We start from the raw sequence: 24,563 nt of genomic DNA on the forward strand, positions 1-24,563 counted from the left end.
ATCTATGTTCGTGACGCCAAATTGTAGATTTGAAAATCATGCTTTCCCCCGTAATTGTTGAGTCACAGAAGCTGCACCAGATATTTTGCCAAGAGATTTCTATTTATGTTGTATCAGACAGAGAGAAACAGGCATATAAAAATAAGGCTACAAGAGAGGTGGTCTTCATTCCAGATTTCTCTGTTACCTATTTCTCTATTCCCTCACCCCATCATGCCAGCTGTAATGGTTTCTCTGTGTTTCTCCTCCCTCACCCCCTCATGCCTCTGTTTCTCTGAGGTGGTACAGTAAGGATTTAGCTTATATACACCACTCTAGGACTTACAACTTCCTTGTAAGGTAGAAAAACATGTTGCTTATGTTTAAAAATGGAACGTATACCTCATGCTTACACATGGTACAATCCACGTTCCATATTAATAAACTATTCCTCGGTGAATACATTTGTGGTTTCAAACATTTGAAGTATCATCATTAGTGGAACATCTCTGCTCAGTGAACATGTTGCATTGCACACATACCTCTAAGCAAAATATAGCTCATCCCATATCTCTCATCAGCACACATACAACATACTCTTACTTCACAAAATACATTATGAAAATATTATGAAAAAGAATAAAGAAAAATACAAAAAAATAACATTAAACAGTAAAATTTTAGTCTTCCCGGGTCCACCTGGCTAGAACACAGTCTGTGTCCCACCGTGTCTGCTTTTCTATGCTCTGTAGGCCTATAGTCACGTGCATCATGTAGCATATGTGCTAATGCAACTTATTGATTCAGTGGCAAAAGACACAAGGCATTTCTGTTTCTAAAAATTAGTATGTTTTCCAGCTTGCTTTACTCTAAAATTATGTTTCTTTCTAAATCCCCTTTAAAACAGTTTGATGTAAAACAAGTGAGTCTTTGATTACAACATGCTGTCTGTGTTTGCTTTAGTAGGACTTTAGTATTCAGTACCCAGTAAGTACACATACATATTGAAGACAATGAATTAGAGCGTATCATCTGGGGAGCATAAAGCTCTAATTAGTGTCTACAAACATATGATAAACATCTTAACAAGAACAGATTCACATGCAGTGGTCCCAAATATTTGCATACTTGGGCCACACTTTAAATGAAATAGATTTCTTTGCGTTATCAAACCAAGTGAATCAATTTTAAAGACAGCACAAACAAACCTTTAAAGCAAAACATTGAACACATTTATTCCAGTGTAAAATGATTAAACAGAATATAGATTTGTTTTTAATAAATGCAAAATGTTTGTGGATCATAGTTACAATGATGAAATACACCTGTGGTTACTGATTTCATACATCCACCAACTGAGGTTTTTGTATTATATGTTTGTAGATGCCAGGCTTGATATTTTGTATAACAAAATGAAATGTACAGTTAATACAGTTAATACAGTTAATGAAAAGTTAATATAGTTAATAATGCATGTGCATTAAAATGCATTAAAAACAATGGGATATTTTGCAATTACTTACCGTTATGACTTTCTTCAGACTTTCATTGGGTTTTGGAACGAGATGAGGGTGAGTAAATGGTGACAGAATTTTCATTTATGGGAGAACTTATTCCACTGATAAAATATTTTTTAAAACATATGGACTACTTTTATAGAGCTATTTTTTTTGGAGCTGGACAGCCATTGGTCACTATGAACCGTCACTTTATGAAAAAAAGATTACTTCTTTTGGGTTCCATTGAAAAAAATAACTACATATGGGTTAGAAACAACACTAGGGTAAGTAAAATTGGTAAATTATTCCTTTAAGTGAATATTGCTCACTACATATTAATCATCAGCACTCAACCCTTCCTTTTTCCTTGCTCAGCTCTCTGCTTTTCATCCTTCTCTTCCTCCTCGTCCACCACCACTTCACCTCCACTGCGTGTCCCAAACCAGCCCACTGTTTTCACACCCTCTCAAGCTTGAAAAAACAATTACATAACTGACTGTCGCTCAACAGAGCTTGCTACTGCTGTGAAACGTCCAGCATCGGGCATGCTGCGGGAGTGATTAAACTTCAGCGTGTTCATCAGCGCAGATGCTGTGACTGCCAGGCTGTGCCCGGCTCTTGCAGCTGCCCGGGATCGTCGGGCGAGGAGTGATTGGCGTTGTGCTTAGAACAGGTGGGCTCGGTGTGCAGCTGGACTCCTCATCATCATACCTCTCTTGATGAGAGCAAACAATTCATAGCGGCGACTTCTGGAGGACACCGTGACCCCAACAGGAAAAAAAAGATGTTTAACAGCTGAATTGATAATGATAATGATGATGATGATAATGGCAATGTTGAAAATGTGGCTATTTATACTACAGCTGGGATGTGGACAATAATGTAATGATTCAAATTCATTTAAAGTTGTCATGAAATGGTAGCCTGGCAAGCCAGACCTACATCAAGATGTTAGGTCTGGAAACTCACCATAGACATGGCTCAATCCGAGGGGCGGGATAAACGGCTGTCTTACAAATTCCCTCTGCACACAATAGGACAGCGCTTAAACCAACCAGAGCGTTTTCCCAACAGCGGAGCTTAGTTGATAGATTCAACTTTTGCCATATCTGGCCGGCAAAACGACGAACACATCTTCCTTTTTTTAAGAATGACTTAAGTGCCGTTCTTTGCTCTTTTCTCAAAGAAAAACTTAACTCCAAAGCCGATTCGAAAGACCGTTGTTTTGCTGCCGCTAGGGTGCGTCTAGATTTCTAGGCTAATGAAATGGAAGTTTCTAGTCAGATTGTGACGTGTATCCAAACCCCCCCCCCCCCCAAAATATGGGCAAGACTTGATTGTGTCCACCGGGAATTGATTGGATTGTTGTGGTTTGCTATTTCTGTGATCTCATGTGATTGACAGGTCACGCCATCAGAGAAGAGATGTTGTTTCAAGAAGGAGATAATTTATTTTGATTAAAGGTTACGAGAGCACATAAATTAAAAAAAATAATAATAATATATATATACATATATAGTGATGTGCAGGGCCTGACTTAACTTTTTTGCTTACCAGCCACTGTGGCTAGTGATTTTCCAAAGTTACTAGCCACTTTCACTGGCCACAATTTTGACATGGGAAAAAATCTGCCATATAGATATTTTTAATATTATCTCATAATTCGGCTGCAGGTATATTAGGCTGCTGAAATAATAAATTAAGTATTGTGTTGTCAAACTTTAAGACCCGACGCACGGATCCATTATTCTGTTACACATGCGTTGATTAAGCGTAGCGTTGCACGTCACCACGTAGGCTCACTATTGGGCGACTCTGGTCATGTGTGATACGTGGTGACGTGAAACACAGACGCACTACGCTATTACACTACGTAAAAAAAACTCGAGGTCCAGAGAGAAGGAAATGAAAAGTGGAATAAAGTCGTTATTTTTGTTTGTTTCTGCGCACAAAAAGTATTCTCGCCGCTTTATAAACTTAAGATTGAGCCACTGGAGTCACTTGGACTATATTAACAATGTCTTTAATGCATTTTCTGGGCCAGCAAGTTATAGTGTCCATAAGCCTGCAGGAGGAGTGATCCAGCTCTCAGATTTCATCAAAAATATCTTAATTTGTGTTCTGAAGATGAACGAAAGTCTTACGGGGTTGGAACAACATGAGGGTGAGTAATTACTGACAGAATTTTCATTTTTGGGTGAACTAATCCTTTAAAGTGAGTTATCTCCCCCACTCATCTTCTCTGGAACCACTCTTTTCTAAAACCTGGGAACTTCATAGGAAGTAGGCTATATAGAGGTAGGGAAGCATTAAGGCACATCCCAATTCAAAGTTTAAAGTAAAGCAGCACAGATGTATCCTTTCCTGCCTGTTACAGTATATCACACAGACATGTGTTTGAGGTTTGTTGGCTGGTGGAAAGAATGAAATGCTGTTGGGTGGAACAATTTAAAGAATTAAACACGTTTTTTTTAATTTACAAAATGTCTATTACACTAAGTGCAAATAGCCTGTCTCATTGGCAAAGGCTATTTACTAACTATGCCCACTATTGTCTAGGCAAACAAAAAGAAAAATCTTTGGTAAGCATTTAGGAGTGGTCTTATGGTCACAAAAAGCCAATATGTGCTCTTTGTATAAATAGTATCTAACACTATTTAAGAAATTACATTTCATTTCATACATTTCAGCATCTAATGCTATTTGCATAGCATCTGCTCAAAATGCATTTCCAAGTTAATTTGGTGCTATAAATATAGGCTTTGTTTTCTCTAAATCTCACTTCCACTTGTTCTTAATCATTGGATGTGACATTGAGGTGTCTTGGAAGTCTGTCTGAATCTGAATGTCTGAATCTGAAACCAGTTTCCTTAGGAGGTACAGTAAGCTGGAAAACACTGTTGAGTTTTGGATAATATCAGTAAAGTTTACGGACTGATTACCAGTATAAGGCTAATTTTTATTGTATGTAATTTAATGATAATGGAGATGTAGAGCAGCTCATCACAATGATCACCTTTATTATAGAGCGACTCACGGATTATCAACAGACTGGTAAGGGTGTAATAAATGGAAGAAATAAAGAACGTTTCTGATGACCTGCTGTCATGAGAATAAAAGAGTGCATTAAAAGGAAATGATTCTTCCTGGATTGCACTAACCCTGGACCAATTCATATTCACCTTTCACACAATTTCAGGCAGAATTCAAAGGACTTTTTCTTTCTTTTCTTCTTTTTGTTCTCTGTATCCAGCTCTTTTAGCTTCTTATAAATACTGTAAGTATAACAACCCCAGAGGCACACACGCATTATGCTGTCAACAGTCATGTCACATTTAAGTTTTTTTTTATTCAGTTGAATTCGTACAATATCATTCATATGTTTTGGTACAATTCGCCGACACCCCACTGACAGCTAGGATTAGAGTTGGACCTTCATGCTTAGTTTTCATTTGTTGTGTATAATTATGTTTTCATAAGATTGGGTTGTGTTACATCCACCAGCTGAGTGCCCATGATTACCACCAGAGGGCACTCGACCCAACTACCTTGTATCCCATCATGAACTTCAGTTCAATATGTTTGATTACACCTGTGTCTCATTATCTTGTTAACGCCTGTCTATTTAAATGGCATATTGCAGGTTAGAGTACCCAGTGAGCCAATGTATAGAAAAATAATGTAGGAACTAGATTTAAATTTAAACATATATTATAAAATGCTATTTAGGCTTCTGGAGTCATTTTTGTGAGAAAATGTCTAACGGGAATTACAGGAGTAAGTAACGGGAGGGAGTGCAGTCAAAGTAATCAATAGGAAAGCAATGGATCGCAATGACAGTTCGGACGCTGAGGAAATTGTAGCCTAATGTTTACGCTACTCGTATAACGGACCTCAGCCATATAATTATGAGCCTGCTATGCGGCCAAGAGAGCAGGGACAGGCCTTGATTAGACAAAACAACGGTCAGAGGAGATACATTGAGTTGTGGTGTGAGGAGAACAGGGCAGGTGTCTTGGTGAGAGATCAGTGTTAGCTTATATCCACGTTAGCAGATGATAGCCTGTGTATAACTCTAAGCTCAGATCACAATATTGTACAGATTATTATCATGTATCAGGCAATAGCAAAGCTAGTATTTAGACCCTTACCTGCATGTGTTGTGTATCTCAGCCATTAGGAGACAGTTTCCAGAGGAAGAGGGACTTTATAAAGGCTTTGAATGGCTCCATTTAGGTGACAATCACACCTAAGCCCTGTTTTTTCACTCATTCTTTGTGAAGTTAGACTGCATTTCTGAGCGTTACCTTGGTTTCCTGTGTCTTGGTTTTTAATTCTCTGCCTGTATTCTGGATTACCCTTTTGCCCTTGTTTTCTGCCCTGTTGCTTATTTGAATTGTTTGCCTGTGTGTTGTATGGATTACTATTCTGGGGTGCGTTTCCCGAAAGCATCGTTAGCCAACTATGGTCACAAGTTCCGTCGTTACCAATAGAGTTCAATGGACATTGCGATGAACTTGCGACCATAGTTGGCCAACGATGCTTTCGGGAAACGCACCCCTGCATTGTTCCAATAAAGCAGCATTTGGAACCTCAACCGTGTCAATGCAGTTTGTAACAGAATGGAAGTAGTAAATATTAGTAAACAAAACAATTGTAAAGGAAATGTACTATCAAGTTTGTAATTTGTGTGAGCGTCTAAGAGAGATAGTTATTTTAAAAACAGCATTAGAGAAAAGAGCAGAGGAAAGAGTCATTTTACATTAATACTTCACATTAAAAGTCTCTCTGATGAATAATTGATATAGAGGAAAATTTAGCGATTTGACATCTGTGTACTAATGAAATGGCATATCAGCTTGCTCTTGTTCTATCCTTAAGTCAGGGTACATGAATACAAGTCTGCAGGGAAAACCTGTACCCGTGTTTGCAGAAATGTAGCCTCATTCCTAAACTGAAAGAAATGTATTATTTGTCGTACGTGTGTTGGTGACTAAAGCCAAGTAGGTCTTTGTAAAAAAAAAAAGATATCTAGTTTTTTCTCATTTATCTCTCTTTGGTTCCTATAATCTGATAATATTTCACTAAGGTCCTGGGAACATCATCAAAATGAAGACAATTTTGTTGGACATCTGGTTTATCCTGTCAGAATCTCCCTGGGTTCTCGCGAGCTGTCATACACAGCTTTGTTCCATTCATCTACACATCAGCTCCTTCAGGAGCTGTAATAAAGAGTGATTTCTTGCTCTCCAGGTTGTATCTTCACCCTTCATACAGCCTGGACAGCTTGTGTGAAAGCTTCTGTCCATGCCAGAGACAAGGAAGAATTGCCTCTCCAATGACAATCACATTGTCGTGTCAGAATGTACTCATATCCTGTTTCATTAAACTCTAATTTTAGTTATGAGAGATATTACACTGTCTGGTCATATTGACCTTGCCATTCTGTTGTCGGCATTGCTCATATTAGAAAGGGAGGCAGGGAAAGAGGAGAAAAATAACAAAAAGCACATTTTCTCCTTCTTACAGCTCATTAATACAAGCTTTTCATCTTTGAAGAGCCATTTCCTCACCAAAGCCTTTTCGCAATGGATGTCATGTTTTATTCAAACAGTCTCCACATTAGACACAAGTAAAGTTAACACAAAATAATGAAATATTCAATATTCTTTTGTATTCCATCTCTTCCTCTCTCCGAGACTTCACGTGCTTGTTCCTCAGCATTTCTCAATTGTTCTGGAATTTGTACTTCCAGTCAGATCATATGTTTGTGCTGCTCATATATATATATATATATATATAACACATATAAATATAGAGAGAGCGAAACGGCTCACAGTGATTGGTATACAAAAATATGAAAAGATTTGATCCTCTCTATCTGAAATATCAAAATAATCATTGTCATCAGCAGCAATAATAAAGCAACAGTACTTTGGATGACTTAGGGTATTTATGAGCCCCAACTGTGAAAACAAGATTGTTTCAGACTGAATTATTGTCGCCAATTTGTTTTTGATATAATCTGCTATAAAGAGAGCATCCAACCAATGCACCACATTACATCCCCTTGCACTTTAATTATTGTGATGAAGATGATGGTTTACTGTTGCGGTTCAGCTCTCAACACAACTCCCCAGTATTATTCTAGGTATGCATAACACACTTCATTAATGATGCTTCAAAATACAAGCGTTTCTATTTGCAAGAGGAGCCTCTGCTGAACATAAGCTAAAAAAAAATAATAATAATAAAAAAAAAATGTTGAATTTGCACAATGCTCATGGAATGCGTTTACTTTTACTCAATCACTCAGTTTGGTTTCCGTTGTTACACTAGTTTCGTGTTCTTAGACCAGTGGTTTTCAACTGGTTGATTCACAGACACCAGGAAAACAATAATACTAAATGGAAATAATAAATTGCAATCATATAATAGTAAAATATCATATAAATTTAATAATACAAATAAAATAATACATACAAATACTATATAAATATGTCTTAAGCATTAAATGAGTTTCTTTTTGTCACTAGCTAGCCAAATTATGCAGACACCTAACAGATTGCATGACTTGCCCACGTCCTCAAATACCTATTAAATATATAAAATTTCATCATGGTTTGTACTGATCACAATATATTTTCTGAATTATTGGCTGCAGAAAACATGAAACCAGACATTTACAAGCTAAACTTAAATTATAAAGACTAATTTTCCCATTCAGCATACAGTATGTCATGTATAACATTATTATGATTATAATTATGTCATGATTATAGGGTAAAAGTACATTTTCTGCATGCAATTAATGCAATTTTTATCAGATTTTATTCATAATCTGAAAAATGTGTTATGGGTAACGCATTACAAGTAATGTGAGTTGAAAGGCCTGTTACATTTGCCATAAAATGGAACTTTTGTGTTTTTTGCTATTGAAAGACAAACAAGCAAGCCCAGCCCCGGTGAGAAAAAGTAACACAAAAGCAATTATTTGCATAAAAAGTAACTCAATTAGTTCGTTCTTTGGGGAGTAAACGCATTACTTTTAAAAGTAACTTTCCCCAACACTTTATTGTTACTGATTGATTATATGGAAAAAGTACATTTTCCCATTCAGCAAACAGTATGTCATGTATAATATTGTTGTGCCATGTATAACCATGAATTGCAAGTTCATGGTTATAATAATGCCAAAGTTTGATTTACAGGACATTTACCAATGTAAAATTAAAATCTTTTATAAATTATTGTACATGGTTGTAGTGACTAGTAAGCCATTTTGTATTCACTTTTTTTTTTTTTTACCGTGCTAATGAGTATGCATTAACGAGTATCCTTGCACGCGTGTGCAAGTGATTGTACACACTGGAAGAGATGAAGGGGAAGAGATAAACACTGCTCGCATATTTTAGCTCAGTATCCCTTATGAGCCCCCAAAAGAGCTCAGAGACATGGCAAATGGAGAAAATGAATGATTTATTTACTTTTTGAATGCGCTGCAAAAATATGCAAACGTCAGATGAAAAGCCTAAGCAAGTCTATCTCCCTGAGGCAACAACACAGTGTTAGGTTGCTTCTTGAAGTCGGCATAAAGCTTTAAAACTGACCATGAAACCATTTTTCCTTTTCTCATTATGGGACTCAAAACTATTAAGCAAATGCCTCACTTGTGCATTTTACATATGAGGTTTGGAAATGAATTTAAGTAGATGATCTGCTTTCATAATGAATGTGTGTGTGTGTGAAGGTGCCTCAAGGTGCAATCTGTCATTGTGATTGTGTGGTTCCTGATTTAAGCACTGTTGATGATACTGTGTGTAACTGATATAGAATCAGAATTTAACAAATATCTACACATCTGTCAAACATTCAGGTAACCGCCAAATATATCAGATGCCATTTAAAGGCGATGCCATTTATTTAGAAATGAATATAAATTTCGCAAAATATCATCAAAACTAGCCAAATAAAAGCGGTTTTATTTTGTGGGTTGCCTTATAAAGGTCGGCGATCACATGACTAGCCAAATACTATAGAAATAATGGAGGAGGAGATGGACCTGTTGTATATGAATTGGATAAATGAATTGTAATTATGAAAGCACCAATCACCTTTTAAATTTAGGGATTTCAGTTGCAATAGTTGATTTCAGTCTTTCTCCATTCAGTCAGCGCTGCACTGCCATACTGACCAGTGCAAAATTAACAACATGTAAACATTTTAAAGGGTTCTTGCATGTTTGCTAGTGCTTGACAAGCTGTTCATAATGAAACTGCCAGATAATTGTAATGAAAAATTGGCAAGTTTATCATTTTTTTCACTTACTCTATTATAAAACACTTAGCCATCACTCTTTATAACAAATAACTGACAGCAATCTTATCTTTGACCTTTAAGTATGATTGGATTTGAATTGATTTTATAAAGCCTCATTGCGGATGTAGACCTTAAGTGCCTTGCTTTGGGGCACAATGGTGGCGCCTGGAGCAGGACAACTGAAATCCTCTAGGAACTGCTTCACTCAGCTTCCCAATACTGCTGGAATTAAGATCTTCAAGCTTCCTGATTATTTGTGCTTCTACACACATATTCTACGCCTAAAAGAGGTCAAATATTAATGTGTGATTAAAGCTATTTTAATGATACGGAGAAAAAAATTGTCTAAATGTCAGAGCGAATATATTATGCCCCCAGTTTTCACTAACAAAAATAGCAAGGATTGAAGAAGTAGTTCATTATGAACAATATAATAATAATAATAATGCACATGGCTTGTACTCTCATTAGATCTTCTTTCTTTAGATTGACTCAAATATGTTTTGTTAACTCATGCTAACTCCCAATTAAAAACAGGGCAGTACTGTATATGCAGCAATAACAATAGAGTAATTGTCCTCATGAGATCAATCTTTGACTATTTTCTCAAATCAAGAAAATACTGAAATACATTTAATAGGGAGACTTGCTGCAGGGTGAGTTGTAACACCATCAATTTATTCAATTAGAAATGAGCAACGAATGAAATTACGAGCATATTTTACAGTTTATTTTTTACAGGAGGATTTGACAGAAGTGTATATTTAAAAAATAGAAAGCAATTACAGGACAAGCAGGGTAAAATGTAAAAAGGTATCATTTAATTTAAAATCTTATAGCTTAAAATTTGATTTGTGATCATGACGTCATCTGAATTAGCAGGTTTTTTATCTGTTTAAAAAAAAAAGTCAAGTAATTTCAAGTAGTGATTTTCCAATGTACATCCATACTAGTTTCTCGTTTTACAAACTGTTTTATAAAATGTTAAAATGAAATGGAGGTGGCTGGAGAACAACAATAAATTCATGCACAATATGCCCCTGTTTTCAATTGGTAATTTCATACAGTTCAGTCTGGTACTAAAATATAGGTTAATATCTGTGTATTATATTTAATATCAGTATTTCTGTAAGCTTTACATACATTTACACAGTTTTGTGATAATATAGATTTCTAAACTAATTTGTTGCAGATACGTTATTGTTTAAAAGTGTGGGGTCAGAAAACATCAATGTTTTTGAAAGTCGCTTATGAACACCAAGGCTGCATTTATTTGATCAAAAATAATTCATCAAGTCATTCATTTCTGAAGCTGAATTTTCAGCATCATTATACCCGTCTTTAGTGTCACATGATCCTTCAGAAATTATTCTAATAGGCTAATTTGCTGCTCAATTTAATATTATTATCATCAGTTAAAAACAGCTGCTTATATTACATATATACAGCTGTTTTTAACTGATGATAATAATAATATGATAATGATAATAATAATATGATAAAAACAGCTGCTTACATATACATATATATATATATATTTTTTTTTTATTATTATTTTTTTTTATGGAAAGTTCAAAAGTACAACATTTATTTTTTTGTAACATTATGAATGTCTTTACTGTCACTATTGATCAATTAATGCAATCCCTGCCGAATAAAAGACGCCAAAATAATAATAATAAAAAATTATATGGTATTTTTGATCAAATAAATGCAGCCTTGGTGTTCATAAGCGACTTTCCAAAAACATTAACGTTTTCTAAACCCAAACTTTTAAACAATAATGTATCTGCAACAAATTAGTTTAGAAATCTATATTATCACAAAACTGTGTAAATTTATGTAAAGTATAAAAAAATACTGACATTAAATATAATACACAGATTCACAAAAGAATATGCATTTCTACAAGGACTATATTCAAAACTAGGGGGCAGCTGTTACCTGGTAAAAGGAGTGGTTAGAGTGGCGCTACGTCAATAGGGCGGGGTTATTTACTGGTATGGGGGGAGTAATAGTTAGAAAGTGTAAAAGCAAGACAATAGGAAATATAATTTCAAATTCTCTTAATTGAACCTTTCCCCTGAGGTCGCGTATGTAAACAATGTAAGCTAAAAATGTCAACAACACCCGTCACTATAATAACTGTTTACAGAGCTCGCTGCTCTCTCAGTGGCGACAAATGAAGCGTGTAATTTCCTTCAACACTAACATAACCCATGCGAAGCGAGGATGTTGTAAAACAGACTGTAAAATAAAAATATGTGTATTGTTAAAATGAAAATGGACACTTGAATCAATCCTCAAAGATAATAACAAAGAGTATAGAAGTAACAAGAGGCGAAACTCCGTTGCAGTTTTGACAACAGCCACTAGGTGGCGCTTCGGTAGCGCGGCCGCCATTTTGGACTGAACCAACGGCTTTACTGGTAGCACAACTACTGTACAGCATTAACATTATGTCTGAAAATAATTGCAAACAAAGAAAACAGTGTTCTGCCATCAACTGCAACAACTACCAGTGTACAACCAATCAACTAGCATTTCATAGATTCCCCAAAGATCCAGAGAGGTAAAGTAGAAAAGGTTTTATTAACTTTAAAGTGAGCTAACGTCAACGATAACAGGTGCTGTAACGTTAATGTAAGCTATCCCATAACCGCAGTAACAGTTTGCTAACGTTATGTATTTGGTCGAAATTGTCAAGACTCGAAATGGGCTTTTTAAATCGCATACTTTCAGAGATATATGAACACCTAACCTGGCAAATGACCGCTTTATTAATTCATTGTTATCACTAAATTAACCCTTTAACTGTCACCTTTTTTTCGCTTAAACATGAAAATCACTATCCAAACTTAAATGGTTGTAACGTTAGTATGGTTGTAACGTTAATACTATGGTTGGTCTTGTTTTAATTTGTCAGATTATTGTTGAAGTGAAATAAATTATGAAAGTGAAACAGAAAAAAGTTATATAAGTTTGAGTTTATTAAAATGTACAAATTTTAAAATATAATTATTTATATTTTATATAATATATATATATATATATATATATATATATATTACAAAATATATTTTACTCTAGAACTGCAAGAAAATGAAAGCAAAAAATCTGAACAAGTTGTGTTCCACATTTTAGGTTGATATGTTGATATCTCGCTCCCTCACCCTTTCTGCCGTGTGCTCTAACGTTACTGCTACACGGTTTGGAGCTGCGCGCTCTTGCTCGCTCGCTCTAGATTCCGGGTGATTTTAGCTAATTTGCGGGCATCAGGGAGCCGCTATAAATATGCGGGAGACTCCCGGATCTTCCGGGAGACATGGGATGTCTGCTCTAGAGATATTAAAAACTAGAAACTACTTTTTAGTTCATTTAACCGCTTTTGAATTTGAACCGGTATAGTTCAATCCTATGACAGCGGTGTTGCGTTCAGTCCAAGATGGCGGAGCTGCAGCTCTGCGCATGGGTGAGTTTGTTGCAATGGAACGTTCTATTGAGTTTCGCCTCTTGTTACTTCTATACTCTTTGATAATAAGCAGCGTTTTGGATGCTAACACCAAAGTGAACTGAACTGAATGCGCGCGTGCGTCTAAAACAGAGTAAATTGCGCCGTCGCTAGGACAACTGAATCTAGGCAACGTGATACTGATAACAAAAGTGATTTATCCACCCCACGACTGACTGAAGAAGATTTATTTGACCGGGACACAACTATAGTGGTCTTTGGTAGGATTCTCCCCCTTCTAATATCCTTAGACACCAGCCCATGATTGAAAGTAAGAGATGGGCTGGGCCGCCTAGTGTCTGTGTGACAATAGAGGAGCTGAAGGTGATCGGGGGAGCGGCAGCATCACCGTATCGCTCTTCACGGAGAGCGGACACGGGCATCACATCCGCTCATATCCGTCTGACAAAGATAGAAGTTTATCCACGACCACAGTAAACCGGTTATTTGACGCGAACTGGACAAACTGGTCTCACTCTTCCTCCTCCACGCGTGGGCTCACTAGGCTGCTCGCGCTCGGAATTGGAGAGCGGCACAAGAGAGCTGAGACCCCAGCGTTCAACTCACAATTTCGGATTCGTTCCTGAACGGCGGATGTAATTTATTGGGAGAAAACCATCCAAAGGCTTTATTCAATCACACAAGCGTCTCTTAAAAAATACGGCAGTTTGTTCTTCGAGGCTGGATAACCGTCTTACCACCGCGCGAAGGTCCTCTGCCTCGGGAGAAATTGAACCGTTGTGGAGTCGGTAGCTGCTATACGCACTTCCACGCGGTCCGAACAGGTGTACGTGTTCATAACTCCATCCGGGCTGATTTCGGAAGGTCTGAGTGACGATTAGGAATTTATAACCACATTTTGCATTTCTCTGCAATATCTGGACTTAATCGCCAGTGCAGAACACAGGAGAACTATGGATATCAATTGGCTTATTATAGCCTTTGCGGTTTTGGGTAAGTTATGTTTTTACTACATATTTCATCATTCCGTGACCTCACTGTTTAATGACCCATAGATATGATTAATAAGGTGTCCTTTTATTTCATTACATGCACTTGTTGCAGTTTTCGTGTCATTTTTGATTAATGGTCCTGGTATTTGAGATGATACAATGAAGCGTAGGCTACACGTTCATTTCTCAACTACACCGAGACGTTTTTCGCTGCCTATGGATTAATGTAAACCCAAGTTATAAAGCTATGGAAGTATAGTACTGGCGTGTTAAGTAATCTTTGATGCGGTCCAGCTTGAAAGTTGCATCCTCTTGAACACTGACAGTAATAGTAAATTGACCAAGGATAATTCAGGTTATCTCAAACACACACACACACACACACACACACACACACACACACACACACACACACACACACACACACACACACACACACACACACACACACACACACACACACACACACACACACACTGTGTTTTCATGTTTTATGTGGACTTTTCATAGATGTAATGACTTTTATACTGTACAAACTATTATTCTATCCCCTTACACTAGCCCTACCCCTAAACCTACCCATTACAGAAAAAAATCAGCATTTTTACATTTTTAAAAAAACAACACTTATGATTTATAAGCTGTTTTCCTGGGGACCAAAAATTCCCCTCAAGGACAAGGATTTCGGATATTGCCTCTTTGTGGGGAGGGGACATTATTTATATGTGTATATATATATATCTCTCCCCATAATGTAGGATTTACCAGGACACACACACACACACACACACACACACACACACACACACACACACTTACGGCGTATTCAGAAAATATGGTGTTTGTACATCTCTGTATGAGCTATGAGCAGCATGGATGTAAATGTGAACTGTGAATCCATGTACTTGAATCAGTGGTTAAGTTGATTGTGACCCAGCAGCATGCTCTGAATTGTTTTTCTTTATTTATTTTTTTCCCCCACTTTGACAAACAGGAGGCAGCTGGGTCTCAACAGCTCTGGTCAGAGGAGTGAGGTTTGTTTTGGGGTTAACGTTGGTTTAGAGAGCCCAGCAGGAGATTAATGTTCCTTTATGGGGGACATTAAATCAAGTAAACAATGGAGCACATTGATTGATTTGAGGGCATTACAGATCATTCCACTCTTAAAGGTGAACTCAGTATTTTTTAGCTAATTAGAAATGTTTTGAATAAAGAGAAATTAACATAACTTTTAAGAAATAGCATTAAAAATGTTCACTCACATGATATGAGGACTTCAGGCATGTCAGTTCTCTAAAAAAAGCTGATTTTATTTACATGGAGTCGGTTGCCCTCTCATGGCATGGGTGCCGGCATTTTGACATCGTATCACTGTTATGAAATTAATGTAGTTATTGGTGCGTTCAAGTAATCTCAGACAGATTGCATTTATGAGTCACAGTGTCATAATTATGAGTGGAAAACTCTGGATTTTCTTTGAGCCTTGAATTTCCAAGGTGGGGGCGTCAGTTAGAAAACACAGTGAATGGACCATCTGTAGTTGATGATAAATTTATTGAAATGTATGAAATGATTTAATTTACATGTTAAGTTCCATGAATAAATAGTAAAGATAGTATTGTACAATTATGATACATAGATAACAATTCAGTTTACAGCATCTCCATAAATTTAATAAAAACAAATTAGCCTATGTTTTATTAACAAAGTTCGGGAGGAGCACGTTCAGATAATTAACACGGGTGGAGAGCATTCAGTTAATCAACGGTAAGAGGTAGGCTATATATAGCAGACCTACCTTTGTTCGTTGACAGTTTATCAGCATCCCTCCACCACCCCTTCTCCACACTTCTAGTTCTAATCCCTTCTATAGACGGGGGGAATACTCTGGGTTCGGGCCAAATTCCGAGCTCGGAGCCCTCGCCACAGACAGCACACCAAATACGCATAAAGCTTTACTCCATCTAATTATATGTAAGTGTCAACTCGTGAAAAACGCAAAAACACACCTGATGCCTAATCTTTATTCATAATTTTAGTACAGTTAAAAACCTTGCTGTATTTTTTTGTAGAAAAGGTTGCCATCTTGTTCTGACCAAAGTGATTTGAATGACATTGGCTTTGTAATTACACTTCCAAGGAAGTCTTGAACTCACAGTTACTGCTACTACTATTTATAACCGCAGCAACAATATATAACCGTGAAGAAATACTGACTATTCTGATGAATAACAGCTAAATGTAAACAAAAAGTGCACCTTTAATCCACCCAACAACTTTTGCCAGTATAACTTCATGTTTTAAATCTGGACCTACTGCTTGAGGGCTGACAAGTTTTTCATTACATGTCAAAGTTTATGACACGGAAACACACCTTGTCCCTGAAAGCCAGACATCACACACTCACCTGGATTCAAACTCACCTGTGTGACGTCAGAGGTTCTAATGTGTCATTGGGTTGATTAACACAGAATAGTTAGTCACACAGAAGTGTGTGATTTAATCAAAACAGATGTGTGTGATTCCAATATGACAGTTTATGATCTTACTGTCTGTCTGTCTATTGATGATGAATCCATTGTCTAGGTTATACTCTGCTGGACAGCTGGAGCTCTGTGTTTGTGTTGTGAGAAAGCATGTTTTGCCCTTGAACTAGGTTAATATGACATTGCACTCAGACTTTTTCTTTGGATTAACCTAACCCCCCACAGATTGTCTCCCACATATCCATGCAGATAAGTGGAGTCAGGATGAAACAGGCTCTTATTTCATAAATCACAACCCTTTTCCACACTTTTCAAGTGGCTGTCAGTCTTTCCCCAAGTGCCAGTCACAGACAAAACTATTAATGTCTGCATTTACATATTCTACTCGTAACTCCCTCCCCCATTCGTTTTTGTCCCCTTTCTCTCACACACACAAATACGGTCATACTCATTCACACAAACTCTCTACCTCCTAACAAACAACAGATGGCTGTACCCTCCTGGACAAGAGGCATGTTAGTTCTGCAGGGAGGGGACTGGGTGAAAATGGAACATTGGTTACTGTTGGCTGTCATATAATTTCATCTGAAAATCTGTGGAGGTGCATGATTTTGCGTTTGCTCTCAGCAGGAGGATTTGATCAAACGAACGCAAGTACTTTTTGGTATTGCAATATTGTAGGAAACCAATTCCCTAGATCATCTTTGATCCATACTGGTTCTTTAGCTTTGAGTTTATATTAAATTACATGCAAATTATCGTATTTCATTAGAGAACATCTTCAGAACACTGAGTTTGGAAGCAGGGGAGCTCAAGCGTTTTTGAGTACATGTACATGTGCATGAACAGCTTATTTCCATATGCACAATAGCAGGTGAGGTGTATGTGAGCAAGAGAAGCAAACATTTCATGGATGGAGGAGAAAATATTCAGGTTCTCATTCGGAGTGAAATGCTTCCCACCACCCTCTGTTCCTGTGATATTTTCTAAAACTGCTCGCAAAACAGCAGGAGAGGCCATAAAGACTTTCCTCGTTCACGCAAAGTTAATAGGCCCACAAACTGGTAAACACAACTGTAAAAGTTTTTTTTTTTTTTGTATTGTCACTGTTGTATTTATAATTAGCTTTCCTCACTCATGGGAAATGCTTTTTTTAGGACCATCATGTGACATGAATGCTTACATCAAGATGTTACACTTGTGGTATTGTGGTCTGCGGATAGGTCCAGTGAACCCAGAAGAAATGTTATCCCTTTTGAAAAACACACTACTACACTAGGCACATATAGTATGCTAATTTTAACTACTTTTCATCCATTTTAATTTAGCTATTTGAACACCATAGAGGAGGCTGTCACAGAGAAAGATAGAAAGGAAAAAAGTGTGTGCTAGAGAGCGAGATTATTCAAGGTGTTTGTCTGAAGTCTTTATTAGACTCCCACTGACTCCGGCGCATTAGCCGAGCTTAGCTTCCCTGCATGAAGTATAAAAAAAAACAATGCTCTCATTTCCCGACACTCACTAGGCTGGCCTTATTAAAGCCTCACTGAGTGGATTTTGGTTTTATTAGAAATATAGAGGAAATTAAAGGTGCTGTAAGCAATTTCAGCCGTTTTCTTACACTGTTTTGCTAACTTCAACTAGGCTACGTGCCCTTGTCATACAAGATCATACCCCCCTGAAGCATCATATCCGCCTTAAAAACATTGCACGTTAATGTGATATTTTTTTTCTAGCTCATCAAAAAAGAGCTTTACTTAACCAGTAAGCTGTAGGCCTACTTAATGTGACAAACTATAGCATTCTAACCAAAGGCAAAATGGTCACAAAATGGTTAAATATGTAATTAGCTTTGCTTATATAATGCATAATCACATTTTGATAATTATGAATAAATACTCCATCAATTGATTTTTCTCCTATTCCTATTGTCTCCTTAACAAATTGTATAATAAATGATAATGTAATGAAAACTTTGTTTAGAAAGTGAGTTTTGATTCAGCTGATTTAGACTGATTCAGTGAGTTCGTTCAGTCAAGGATTTAGAATTTAATAATTCTAAATTATTTCCAGTATTTCTTCGATATTTATGGTAAAGCTGCTTGTTTTCAAACTTATTTATTAACAGAAGCTGGGAATATTGATATATTAAATTAATCAACCATTAATTTTTTTAATGTTCATATGTCTTTTTAGCATTAATAATAATAAATCAATTTAAATACTGTTACTTCATCCTGTTACTACATCCTGTGGATGTTTGCTGAGGACCGCTGTTTAAGAACCACACTGCCTTACAGAGATTCAAATTGTGTATCCTTTTGAATTTTTTCATTAGGGGTCCTATTATGATTTATCACTTTTTCAACTTTAGTTAGTGTGTAACGTTGCTGTTTGAGCATAAAAAGATTTGCAAGGTAACAAAGATCAAAGTCCACTCCAAATAGAGATATTTTATTTTACAGAAAACACTTTTCAAGAAGTAGGCTACAACAAACGGCTCGTTGGGACTAGCCTAAGTCACAATGTCACTCATTTAAATAATCCCTGCCCACATAATATGCAAAAAGGGGGCATTGTCTTTATAAAAGGGGGCGAGAGCTGGTTGAGCTGCACTAGAGAAAACAAAGACCTGCTTTAGTAGCATCTTGTTGCCATGCAAAGAGATCCTGTTTTTTCCACCCCCTTGTTTGGTTTCCTAAGGTGGACAAACTTAGAAAAGTGTGATTTTAAATTTACTTTTAACACTGTTCCTGAATATTTTAACCCCAACGTTTATCTGTGTGCTGCACGTTTTATGGAGAACAGCTTCCAGAACCTAAGAGAGTACAATGCCGGCTACACACAAAAGCTTCTCCTGAAAAACAGAGCAGTTCCCACTTCGTCGGGACTGTCAGTTGTTTATGGATCACAACCTGTATGTTTTATTATTTGTTGTTGTGTTTTTCCATTATAACTTTTATGTTGTTGCTACGATGTAAACAACAGGCAAAGCTGTTTGGCTCTGCTAGCCTGCTTTCTAACATTACGGTGTTGATGTAGTGTTTAGCTACAGTCTATATAAGACTGTCCACAGTCCTTAGGAACTTACCACTCTGAAATGTCCTGTAAAATCCTGTGCTTGCAAAGGTTCTGCACTATCCTCTGGTTCACAAACGTTCTCAGGTTCTGAATCTGGCTCGAAGGGGTATGACAAAATTGATGCCACCGTTAATATTTACACCTGAGCAGATGAAACTCACGGTTATGGTAAGGGGCGTGACATTATCAGAACACACGCAAAGCGGTTCGCTAATAACAACACACTGGGCCAGCTAACCAATCAGAGCACATTTTGTATTTTGGAAGGTTTCCAAGGCTTCAACGAAACAGAAGCTAAACAGTGTTTGAGACAGACTGGAAAGAGAGGTGCTGCAATAATGTAAAATATGTGACACGATAATGTGTTTTTGAACAGTCAAGCATGAACCTATTCTAGTACACCCCAAAAACAATATTAAGACTTCGTAAAAGATCATAATGGGACTCCTTTAAAAGAAAAAAAAACTACAACTTTTTTCCCACAGTACTGTAGATTCAGCTGTGGTGGCATAGATAGAAAACCCTGGCTTTCTCCAAAACTTCCATCCTCCAAAGACCTGTCAGCAAAATAAATCTCAGACAGGGTTTCTGATTGGTTATATAGCCTAGGGCTGTCACAGAGACAGGTTGTCATTACTCAGGACACCCAGTGATGTGAATCAGGTAGAAGATTCCAGAAAATGTATCATACCCAGCTCTGTCATGGTCCTGCATTTCTAAAGTAATTTTTTTTTAATAAAGTTTCAAATGTACTTATAGATGGATTTGGTCAGAGCGGGGAGGACAAACTGGTTGACTGCTGAAACCGTAATGTCTATAACCCTGCCATGTTAGCGCTCTACAAAGCCGTCAGTGCTGTTTACACCCAGTGTTCAACTTCAACACAATGGAGTTAAGAGTCCCAGTGGTGTGTAAGATTCTCGTAGAACACACATTGCACAGATACACACTGTGTTCATAGGTACATGGTCATTGCACTCTTTCTAAAGAGGCTATTTACACCTCCCACACAACACTCTGCTATCTTGCCATGGCTCTTCAGTCACTCTAGTGTTACTCAGTTGTTGCAGGACATTGTCGTGCTTCGAAAACCTGACATGTCATGGCAGTTGAAGGAACTCTCAGCTGCCTGACTCCCGAATGACCCGTTGCTCCAGAATGCTGATCCATGAATGTTTAGCTATGAGTGTCTAGCCAGGGTCCCAGGACCCTATTTGTCATCTGTCTGATACATCCTGTGTACGTTCAGGACTGCCTTGAGATGAGGCCAGCCCTACATGTGTTTATACATTCATGGCATTCTGTTCTATTTTCCACGCTTCAGGAGATTATTACCGTGGTGAATATCTGTAGTATACACTTAAAAAGCAATTACTTTTCACAAAGTATAAGCTTTTGAGTTATATATAATAAAAATGTGAATTAGCCTACTTTGAATCAACATAATAACCAATATTCTTAAATCTTGTACCAACTACAACAGAGTTGTCTGAACAATTGCAATTGCATGTTGAACAATATTGGAGATTTTTTTTAAAGGTGTACAAGCTCCCAGCCTGCAGTTTGTGTATGTGGTGATGTTAAGGGCTTATCTTTTTACATGATGTTTGTTGATTGGTGGAAACTATTGGGCATAGGCCTAGTATAATATTTTATACAAAAATACGAACGTCGGGTCTGGTTTCAGATGGGATCAGACATGTTTACAATTTTTTATCTGCATGATGACATGAAGTTTTATTTAAGAAGATGTAAAAGGTCCAGTCAGAGATCTGTTGTGTGTATTTGTAGATGTCCCACAGTGGATTAGCTAACAAGGCAAGTGTTTGGAGGCTTGAATTTTGGTTACAGTTTCAGACTGAAACCAAAAGCAGTGGGACATGTAAAAAGTGTATCTAAACAGTAATCCAGGTTTGGAGATTTTCACTAGTGATTGAAAGATTTCATTTTCACATATTTGACATATGTATGGGGTGGGTGTGTGTGTATGTGTGTTTATAGCTGTTTGAACACTAAACTGGCAGGTTGGTCCCATGAACACTGTGCTTTGTGCTACTGACAGCTTAAAGGGTTAGTAGACCCAAAAATGAAAATTCTGTCATTAATTACTCACCCTCATGTCGTTCCAAACCCATAAGACCTTCATCCATCATCGGAACACAAATTAGGCCAAGAAAGGTAGTAAAGACATCGTTAAAATAGTCCATGTGACTACACTGGTTCAACCTTAATGTTATAAAGCGACGAGAATACTTTTTATGTGCAAACCCCCCCCAAAAATAACAACTTTATTCAACAATTTTTTCTCTTCCGTGTCAGTCTCTGACGCTATTCACGTAGTAAACACACAACACCGTGCAGCGCTGCCAGGTTGCCGGCACATTATTGGCTAGCTCCTGCATCAGCATTACACGCATGCGCGGGTGCTCACGTGAACAGCGTTGGCCAATAATGAGCCGGCGACCTGACGTAGTACCTGAAAGCCCTGCATTGTATTTACTACGTGAACAGTGTAGGAGACTGACGTGGAAGAGAAGAGATTGTTGAATAAAGTCGTTTTTATTTAATAATAAATCATTTTTAATATAATAATTAATTATATAAAAATTTTGAATAATTTGTTTTGTTTTCTGGCGCACACAAAGTATTCTCGTTGCTTCATAACATCAAGGTTGAACCACTGTAGTCACATGGACTATTTTAAAGATGCCTTTATTACTAGGCTACCTTTCTGGGCCTTGAAAGTGGTAATACTGTTGCAGTCTCTGCAATGTGAGGGACAGAAATCTCTCGGATTTCATCAAAATAGGTGAACTAACCCTTTAATTGTAATCAATACATCACCAAAAAGGGTTCTTTTTTAAAGAGAACCTGTTTCTCTAGCATTGTCTTTTCTTTTTCTGACTTTAATGTAATTTCAGATGTTAAGTTTAATTTGCACCTGCCATTTTCTGCTATATAGGTGAGATTTTATATAAAAAAAATTGTGCAAAAACTAAATTGGTCTTCAATCTTAAATTAATGGGGTTGTTTGGTGTTTGAAATTATCACTGTTTTTATACTTCCATTCTAATGCAGACATTTTGATTATTGGCCTAGTGTTCTATGAAAATATGTGGGGAAAATATCTATATCATATCCTAGTCTACATAACTTCATCTATCTCCTGTAACCTTCATATAATTTAGAATTAACAGTGTTCAAATATATGTGCATAGGCCTACATTTAAACATGCAAGGATTTTTTTTCCAAGTTATCTTGATACTCTCAAAATTCTCTTAAAATGTGTATAAAGACAGCATGTCCTGAATGAACTCACTATTAACATTTTAATGTTCGACTCAAAGTTCTGGTTTAAAAATGTATGAGAATTGAAGTTTTAGTGTGCTTTATATTGCCAAATATAGTAAACATATGAAACTAAACAAGTGAATATATATTTTATTCATGGACATTTTAAAGGAAGCATGTCATTATGTAATGATATTTATTTATTGACTGTTTTGCCTTGCCATTTTTGTTGATAGGAGTATAGTTCAGTGCTGACATAAAAATTATGGGGTGAAGAGGGGGGGACTGCAGGAGAAATGTCCTCAAACTTGCGCTGCTTGTATGAGTGCTACACTTCTCAATGTATTGGAGCATTTGGGCTAACTGCTAAGCCACAGCTTTATAGTTTACTTTTCATCCCTTGAATAATATGCTGGAAGAGTGAAAAGTCAAGAAGTTTTGTGTGGGTGTCAATTTCCAATTGTTCGTCTTTATCAGGTCTACAACTGTGAGACTTTATCAGCTTAAACTGTGTTGTACTTTGAATCACTAGTGTTTACCGTTACTTGTGTGTTCTCTCAGGTTCTCTTTGTTGTTTATTTTTAGTTCCTTCCCTGTGCATTTGTGTGTGCTGGTAGGTGTGCACTTGCCTGAAGTGGCTAAGATTAGATCTAAACAAAATGGAAACATGCAGCAGGGGGCTGGAGTTGGTAAGCTCTTTTCTGCCCCCCTTAGCTATTATACATGATATTCGTAGTTGGCTCTGATCCTTGCCTGGGACCTGCCTCTGGCTCTTCCACATTTACAGGAAATCATGGAAGACCAGACCACCTCTCAAGATCTGACCAAGAAACTGAGGCATAAAAAGTCTTTCCTGCATGTTGGACCTCATTCAAGTTGCTTTATGTGTAGCAGTGACTTCTTTGAATTTCTCTTTAAGAAATCTCCTCCTCCTCCCCCGACCTCCAAACAGCTGAGAACACACACAATTGCATGACCCCCAAACACCCACACCCCTGCATAAACCCTTCCACCCACCCACACAAGACATTTAAACAATTTACTAGTGCTTAGGGGTGGGTGATATGACCAAAATCTTTTATTTCACAATAATATCACAATGTAATTATTTTTGCTTTAAATAAGGCTTTTATGATAAAAATTCAGAAATTTCAATGGGATCAAATATTTATGTCATCATTTTCAATATCACAAAAAAACTAATACTAGCCTAAGTAAAAAAACAACTCAAGCTACTGAAGACAAGTAAACGGTGAAATTTTTTATCTCAGACAGCGTGCACATATAGCGAAATTAGTTCTCTTTCACTGCTTATTGCGCTTCAACAGTTTTAAAATAGTTTATTTTTAAACCGCAATGCTTGAAACACATGCAAATTATAAGCTTTCGGGACTGCGCAGGACAGCAATGTCACATGAATGTAATCGCAATAGAGACAATAGT

The 24,563-nt window shown here is 37.1% G+C and overlaps 1 protein-coding gene across 2 annotated transcripts in view; it reads left to right on the forward strand.

The window, feature by feature from the left end:
* Nucleotides 1–13,065: 13,065 nt before the first annotated feature.
* igsf3 (immunoglobulin superfamily, member 3) overlaps nucleotides 13,066–24,563 on the forward strand; it is a 164,907-nt gene continuing 153,409 nt past the window's right edge. Inside the window, exon 1 of one of the 2 annotated variants that reach the window (XM_081369291.1) lies at nucleotides 13,066–13,269. In XM_081369291.1, the coding sequence (XP_081225417.1) occupies nucleotides 13,215–13,269 (55 nt within the window). In that variant the 5' untranslated portion in view covers nucleotides 13,066–13,214. Of the gene's footprint in view, nucleotides 14,263–24,563 lie in introns of both variants that reach the window. The other variant, XM_081369292.1, reaches the window with a different exon arrangement.

The sequence above is a fragment of the Scardinius erythrophthalmus genome, assembly GCF_964197995.2.
Source record: "Scardinius erythrophthalmus genome assembly, chromosome: 6".
Classification (NCBI taxonomy): Eukaryota; Metazoa; Chordata; class Actinopteri; order Cypriniformes; family Leuciscidae; genus Scardinius; species Scardinius erythrophthalmus.